This window comes from Labeo rohita, chromosome 8, assembly GCF_022985175.1.
Source record: "Labeo rohita strain BAU-BD-2019 chromosome 8, IGBB_LRoh.1.0, whole genome shotgun sequence".
In the NCBI taxonomy this organism is placed as follows: domain Eukaryota; kingdom Metazoa; phylum Chordata; class Actinopteri; order Cypriniformes; family Cyprinidae; genus Labeo; species Labeo rohita.
In genome coordinates, this window is record NC_066876.1 from 14,407,975 (window position 1) to 14,416,306 (window position 8,332).

Below are 8,332 nucleotides of genomic sequence, written 5' to 3' on the forward strand. Positions count from 1 at the left end.
AGTGTAAAACTGAAAAATAATTATGCTGGTTGCAGGCAGCTGCAATAAAGTGACAAAAGGTTTCATTATTAATTTTATTATTATTAAATGTACAATTTTAGGTATTTTTAAGTTTCAAAAATGGCATGATAATTATGTTGAGAGAGTAGCCATCTGCAATAAAGCAACAAAAGGTTTCATTGTTATTATTGTTCAAATTGTTAGTTATATTAGCAATAATAGCAATAGCAGTAATGTAATAAAAATGTTGTGCAAAAGGCAGTAGTTCATGGCCTGGAATTTTTGTTAAAAACAAGATAAAATGAACTTGGCGACACACAAGACTGATAATGGCTTTCATTTCATTACAAGTCATTATCGAATATCTGGAATAAATTATGTGAAAACAGCAGGATTTTGTTTTGGAATGGCAGTTTCTCTTTGTTTAGTTCTACATATTTACTATCACATTGACCCCCCTCCCCATCAACACTTTTCATGGCGCATCTCTCCTCGAAGCAGCCTGTGATTAGAAGCAGCAGACCTAGCACGAGGGGAGGGGGGGATTCATTAATTACAGCCTAACGCAGGCTCCGCAGATGAAGTAAAGCAGAGATAGTGTAACAGCACTGGGTTTAGTGAGGTGGGCGACAGCACAAGATTAATGGAGAAGCGCGGGCTGACGGCGACGGAGTCGGAGCGCTGCCCTGATAATTAGAATCAGTGTGAGAGCATCCACAGCTATTGTTCTTCAGCCGCATCTTCGACCTGGAACGCCGTTTCCCTGCCACCCTGTCAAAAATGCAAGCCGGGATGCTCTTGCTCTGAATCACTCACTATTGGCCATATATTGCATTTGTGTATGACCCTGTGACATGAACAATAAAGGAAGTCAATTTTACATTTTTTAAGGGACGTTATATGAGTTTATTATTATGAGTATTATGATTACTATTATTAATATTTATTTTTAAATTCATTTTTTAGTATAGAGAGAGAGAGACTAAAATATAAACTGTGCATTTATGTACAGAGAGAGAAAATTCTTATAAGATTTTTTTTTTTGGTATTTGTAATTTCAGTCATATGTAAAATATGTGCGTTTATGTATAGATAAAGAAAATTAATATTAATATATGTGTGTGTGTATTTTTTAATATATTTAATTTATTATTTATTACTATTGTAATAATATACTTATTATATATATATATATATATATATATATATATATATGTTGTGCTTATGTAATGTTACACTAAATAATATCAATTATAGTTCATTTGTATATAAGTATATAAATAAATGTGTGCATATTTTTAATTTTAGAAAAAAATATAGACTAAGTTGTGCTTATCTAGTGTTACACTAAATATCATTTATAGTTCATTCGAATATAATTGTGTTTTATTTAATAATATATTTAATATAATTATTTATATAATAATTGATTTAATAAATATACATTTATATATATTTATGCATATATATTTATATCAATTATAGTTCAATAATATCAGTATTAGTTCATTTGTATATAATTGCGTGTGTATTTTTATTTAATAATATAATATATTTCATATTGCTTATATAATGTTACACTAAATAATATCGATTTTAGTTTATTTGTATATAATTGTGTGCGTGTATTTAATTTAATATATGCATTGTAATGTGTATTATTAATTTTATATATAAATGTTTATTTTTATAGTTATATATTTTTTTTTATATTTTTAAAAATTTTAAAGGCTTCCTGTGTTGTGCTTATCTTGTTACACTAAATATCAATTATAGTTCATTTGTGCATAATGTGTGTGTGTGTGTGTGTGTGTGTGTGTGTGTGTGTGCGTTTACTCATCTATATAAATTTTATTTTTTATAGTTATATAATTGTATTTTTTTAATTCATAAAGACTTTCTGTGTTGTGCTTATCTAGTGTTACACTAAATAATATCAGTTATAGCTCACTTGTATACAGTTGTGTGTGTGTGCATTTTAAATTTTATATATAAAATTGTATTTTTATAGTTAAATGTATTTTTTTTTTATTATTTTATAAAGAATTTCAGAGTTTCTGTGTTGTGCTTATCTAGTGTTACACTAAATATCAGTTATAGTTCATTTATATATAATTGTGTGTGTGTATTTTTAATTTTATATATACATTTTAATTTTTATAGTTATATAAGTTTATTTTTTTATTTTTTAACCCTTTAACTCTCACTCCCATTTTTGAACATAGACATAAAATGCATTATTCAAACTTAAATTTTTATAATTTATGAATAAAAACATTGTCATATGATTTAAATGTACATTTTCAATGGTAATGCAACGTCTGATTTTAAAATGGTTTTCAAAAGATGAATTTTGAAATTTTAAGTTTTCAGCTGATACATAATTTCTTATGATATCTAAAGCGTGATAGGGAAAAAGACAACGATGAAAGTCTTTTTGTGACAAAGGTCACAGGGGGTTAAAGGCTTTCTGTGTTGTGCTTATCTAGTGTTACACTAAATATCAATTGTAGTTCATTTATTTTTTATATAATTATATTTTTTTATTATATAATTATTTTTTTTCTTGTGCTTGTATAGTGTTGCACTAAATAATATTAACTGTAGTTCATTTGTATATAGTTGTGTGTGTTTTAATTGTATATATATATATTTGTATAGTTCTATCATTTTATTTTTAGAGTTTTTGTGTCAGTGCTTGCCTAGTGTTACACTAAATAATACACCTATGTTAATACTTATTTTGTAGTGCTGTTTGTAATCGCATACTATAATTGTTATTATAGCAGTAATTAATTTTATCAATGCGTAATGAGCATAACACGGATGCCGTAATGTAAAGCGCTACTAAAATCTCAGTTTTAAGTGAGCGTATAATATAATTCAGTTGCATTTAGAGAGCGGGAGCCGAATACATATTTCCAGTAGGAATCGGCACGTATTCCTTCATTAGTCTCTGGATGATAACTTCTCTGCTCAGGGCCTTGACGCACATCGTAATTGACTGATTGCTAATTCTATTAAAAACACATTCATTAAAAAGAGGCATTTTGTGACATTAAACATATGCACATGTAATTGCGGAAAAGCGGCGTAATCACAATCGGGGCCGTCGATAAGACTGCTCCCTAACAAGCATCACTTGAGCCATTTTTTTGTTGAAGATGTTGGTTCCAGCAATTACGCATTCTTTTCATTTCCCAAATGATTTGCAAAACTCGTAGAGATTATAATTGCTTTTAGCCACGCATATCTAATTTGTGTCTTTTTAAGTGTTAATTAGTTAGTGATTTGAGCTGACGTCTTTATGTAGTTTGCACAGCTGAAAAATGTTATTGAAGGGAGGCTAATGATTCGGGTGTGTGTGTGTGTGTGTGTCTGTGTGTGTGCGTTTTTTCAGCTACCTAGAAAATATGATAAAAAATGGAATATGAATATATACACAATGTGTGATTTCATGCATGTTTGAAAGTGTGGCACTTTAAACCAGACGAGACCTGTCACATGCTATAATGTACTTCCAATGGACGTGTGTGTGTGACTGTACATTTGGTCAAGTGAGGGAGAAAGAAACTGAGAGGACACCCAGAGAGCACACGGCTGGATATTCAAATGAAGGGGGAATTAATGAAGACAACATGTCACATATTTTCACCTGCTCTGAGCAGGAACAGGAAATGAAGATCTGCTCATCTCGGAGGCTGCCGCCCATGTTCCGCATGTCACTGTCCTGTCACGGGCCTGTGTAAAAATGGCAGGCAGTGATACATGCACTCTGTGATAACAGCCCATTCCTTCCCATCCATCATTTATACATGTGCGCACGCACGCACACACACACACACATACTTGTTTATTTATTACTTAGTCAGGTGCTGTGTGTGACTTTTTATTATAACTAAGCGGCGTGTGACATGTGACATGTTGGTGGAACTTGCAGTTTTGCTGCAGGTAGATGAAGGAGAGAGACAGATTTCTGAAAGGAAGAACAAGGTTGTTGTGTGATCCTCCAGCATCACCTAGTGCTGTGAATCTGCATAACAGCTTACAAGAGCGTGTTAGAAAGCTTAAAAGGGAGAGGTTAAAACAAGGATTTTTGTTTTTATTTTTATTTTATTTGTTTTCCATTTTAAAATGATGAAGGTAAACACATTAAATCTATTCAGCCTTTATTTTATTTGTAATTAATTATTTTGTATTTTATTTTATAGATTTTATTTCTATATATTTTTAGAAAAAATGCAATTTTGTAATGTACTTTTATATAATATAATTCCCATTTCTCCTATTTTAGCCATTTTAAAGCTTGTTTAAGCTTGTAAACTTTTTTTTAATATAACCGTCTATGATTATTATTTGGTGTTTTTTACAGAGTAGCTGAAGGGTCGGTGATTCAGTAAATTGAGTGAACATATGATGCATAATCAGCATAATTTTTTGTGATTCTGTCTATGTTTTGTCACATCTTAAAACTTTATCCGTGACATCTTCCTGCACTGTATTTAGACCTAATTTCAGGGCCTCTAGATGTAATAATTTTATTAGGCAAGTCGGAAGCTTAAATAAGTGATCATTTATGAGATTTTGCGTGCTGTGATATAAGAGGTGTAGTGTAATTCATGCGTTTTGAATTTTCATGATTTAGTGGCTGTGTTTTTTGGTTACGTACACTAAGAGGCGCCATTCAGCAGCTTTTACTAGGCAAAGTCAGAAATAAAGGTTTTGGAGAGGGAAGGAAGACTAAAGTGTAATAGTTGCTGTTGGATGAAATGATGCAGTGGTGAACTTTACGCTACTTTCAGAAAAATATCAGTATCGTTGTTAATATTATTGTCAACACTGTTTGCTGTTGAATTGGCAAAGTCAATGTTCTTTTTGTTTTCTGTTTATGTTACAGTACAATTATAGTTTCAACATTGAACACAGCGCTGCAGCCTTCACATGGAGCCAGTGACTCTAGAGAGTGGAGATTCGCCATTAACACTGGTATAAGAAATCCAACAGTGTTGTGAGCCTTCATTTTATGTCATCTAACTGAGAATCCAATACTTACACTACTGCTGTATTCTTCCTGGCCGTGTTTCTTTTCAGAAAACTTCTTCCATCCTTGTGCCATATAAAGACTTTTAATGTGATCAACCCAAATGGATAAAAATCAAGTCCTTCCTTGCATATTTTTTCTTATTCAGTATCTTGTTTCAGGTGAAATGGGTTGTGTTTTGACTTTAATTTTTACATACATAAATGTGACCCTGGATCACAAAACCAGTCATAAGGGTCAATTTTTCAAAATTGAGATTTGTACATCATCTGAAAGCTAAATAAGCTTTGCATTGATGTATGATTTGCTAGGATAGAACAATATTTGGTCGAGATAAAACTATTTGAAAATCTGCAATCTGAGGGTGCAAAAAAAATGCCTTTAAAGTTGTCCAAATAAAGTGCTTAGCAATGTGTATTACTAATCAAAAATTAAGTTTTCATATATTTACAGTAGGAATTTTACAAAATATCTTCATGGAACATGATCTTTACTTAATTTCCTAGTGATTCTTGGCATAAAAGAAAAAAATATAATTTTGGCTATTGCTACAAATATACCCCAGCGACTTAAGACTGGTTTTGTGTGTCCAGGGTCACAAATGTTCTCAGGGAGTTGCTCAAGAAGAAGCTCAACTTTTTTCGTAAAGGTTTTTGTTGATGTGGTTAATTTAAAACTACCTAATTTAATTTTTTATTATTATTTTATTTTATTATTTTTATTTTTTTACTTTTGATTTTTAAAGGACAGTAACAGTCGGATTGAATAGGAATTACTATTGAATGTCTGTTTATTTAGTTTATTAGTAAAAATAATGTTTTTAAAAGCTCTAGGATAAATTTTTGCATTTGACATTGTACTTTTCAATAAATAATTAAATTAATTAATAACCTTGACCCTCTAACTCTGGCACTCTCTGTTCTGTTTATATTCTGTCTACTTGTTTTATTTTATTTTTATATATATAAAAAAAAAAAAATCTTGACTCTCTAACACTAGCACTCTCTATTCTGTTTTTGTTCTATCTACAGTGGCATGTAAAAGTTTGGGAACCCCTTGCAGAATCTGTGAAAATGTGAATAGTTTTAACAAAATAAGAGAGATCATACAAAATGCATGTAATTTTTTTATTATTTTTTAAGTTGTTTTACAAAAAAGAAAATAGCTGAAATTATTAAAATAACCCACTTCCAAATTTTGGGAACCCTTGGTTCATAATGCTGTGTGTGGTTACCTGGATGATTTACGGCTGTTTTTTTTTTTTTTTTTTTTTTTTTTTTTTGTGATGGTTGTTCATGAGTCGCTTGTTTGTTCTGAACAGTTAAACTGAGCATATTTTTACATATTTGAACCCTTTCCAGCAGTGACTGTATGATTTTGAGATCCATCTTTTTATGACAACTGAGGGACTCAAACACAACTATTAAAAAAGGTTCAAACATTCACTGATGCTCCAGAAGGAAATACAATGCATTGCTGGGGGGTGAAAACTTTTTAATTTGAAGATCAAGGTAAATTGTACTTAAAGGGGTCATCGGATGCAAACTTCACTTTTTCATGTTGTTTGAACATTAATGTGTGTTGGCAGTGTATGTCCAAATCTACCCTATAATGATACAAATCCATGCAGTGGTTTTCAATTAATCTGTAAAAATAATATCCCCTTCTTCAAATCGAGCCATTCTCAGATGCCTGTCAGTGTGCTGTCACACCAACAGAGGCCGCTCCCACGATAGCTGATTGACATGAGTGTCTTACCTCAGACCAGCTGTCACAGTCCAGTAACTTTCCTTGTTTCGATGCCAGAGCAGAGATGTAAGTTAGACAAGAATATCTCCGATTGAGCGATTGAGGTGTTGTGTTGCTGGATGTAATAATGAACATAGTGGTCGTCATTTACTCCCGACATCTGAGCCGCTGAAGATGCAGTGGATTACGTTTGTTTGTGAATGGAATGCACCTCCCGATCTACATATATCTGTCTATGTTCGCGCAAATCATTCATGATCCAGCTTCACTTACAGCAGAAGTGAGCATAAGCGGTTTTTTATGAATCTTTGCGATCGCCTTTCCTTATAACGTGGTAGTTAGGAAGTTTAGCGGCTAAACGTGGCTAAACGCAGCTAAACGCGGCTAAATGCGGCTAAACGCGGCTAAATTAAACAAGATTGTCACTCCACAGAGAGTAGAGAGGGGCGGGGTGAGCAGAGCTCATTTGCATTTACAGGAACAACCCCTTAGAATGAGATGATTTTTGCTGAGCTCATTTTGACAAGGTAAAAAGGGTGTTGTTTTACAAAACCATTGAGAATTTTTAATCAGAGTATATTAGAGACTTTTCATTAAGACCCTAAAGAATCATATTAACTTGTGGAAAATGGGCATCCAATGACCCGTTTAATAGTTGTGTTTGAGTCCTCAGTGTGAAAAGATGGATCTCAAAATCATACAGTCACTACTGGAAAGGGTTCAAATATGCAAAAGTTGCTGGAAAACCAAGGGTTCCCAAACTTTTGCAGGGGATTATTTTAAAGGCACACTCCACTTTTTTAAAAATAGGCTCATTTTCCAACTCCCCTACAGTTAAACAGAGTTTTACCTTTTTCGAATCCATTCAGCCGATCTCCTTGTCTGGTGGTAGCACTTTTAGCATAGCTTAGCATAGATCATTGAATCTGATTAGACCGATAGCATCTCACTCAAAAATGACCATATAATGACAATATTTTTCTCAATTTAAAACTTGACTCTTCTGTAGTTACATTGTGTACTAAGACTGATGGAAAATGAAAAGTTGTGATTTTCTAGACTGATATGGCTAGGAACTATACTCTCATTCTGGCGTAATAATGAAGGAACTTTGCTGCCGTACCATGGGTGCAGCAGGCGCAATGATATTACGCAGTGCTTTAAAGTGACCGGCTCTAAGTTTTTGTAGATGCAGAGATGCAGACGGCAGAGTTGACGGCTGTGTAATATCATTGTGCCTGCTGCACCCATGATACGGCAGCAAAGTTCCTTGATTATTACGCCAACTGTTCGTTTTTCGTCTGTCTTTGTAAACTATGTAACTACAGAAGTCATGTTTTAAATAGGAAAAATATCAAAACTCTTTGGTCATTTTTGAGCGAGATGCTGTCGGTCTAATCAGATTCAATTATCTATGCTAAGCTATGCTAAAAGTGCTACCACCAGATCCGGAGAGCACCTGAATGGATTCGAAAACCATAAATCTCAACTGTTTAACTCTAGGGGAGTTGGAAAATGGGCCTATTTTCAAAAAAAGTGGAG

General features: G+C 32.7%; 1 protein-coding gene across 1 annotated transcript in view; it reads left to right on the top strand.

The window, feature by feature from the left end:
• mvb12bb (multivesicular body subunit 12Bb) overlaps nucleotides 1–5,911 on the top strand; it is a 70,150-nt gene extending 64,239 nt beyond the window's left edge. The window contains exon 10 of the mRNA XM_051118005.1: nucleotides 4,898–5,911. Coding sequence (XP_050973962.1) covers nucleotides 4,898–4,954 — 57 coding nt within the window. The 3' untranslated portion in view covers nucleotides 4,955–5,911. The remainder of the gene's footprint in view (nucleotides 1–4,897) is intronic.
• The last annotated feature ends 2,421 nt before the right edge of the window (nucleotides 5,912–8,332 follow it).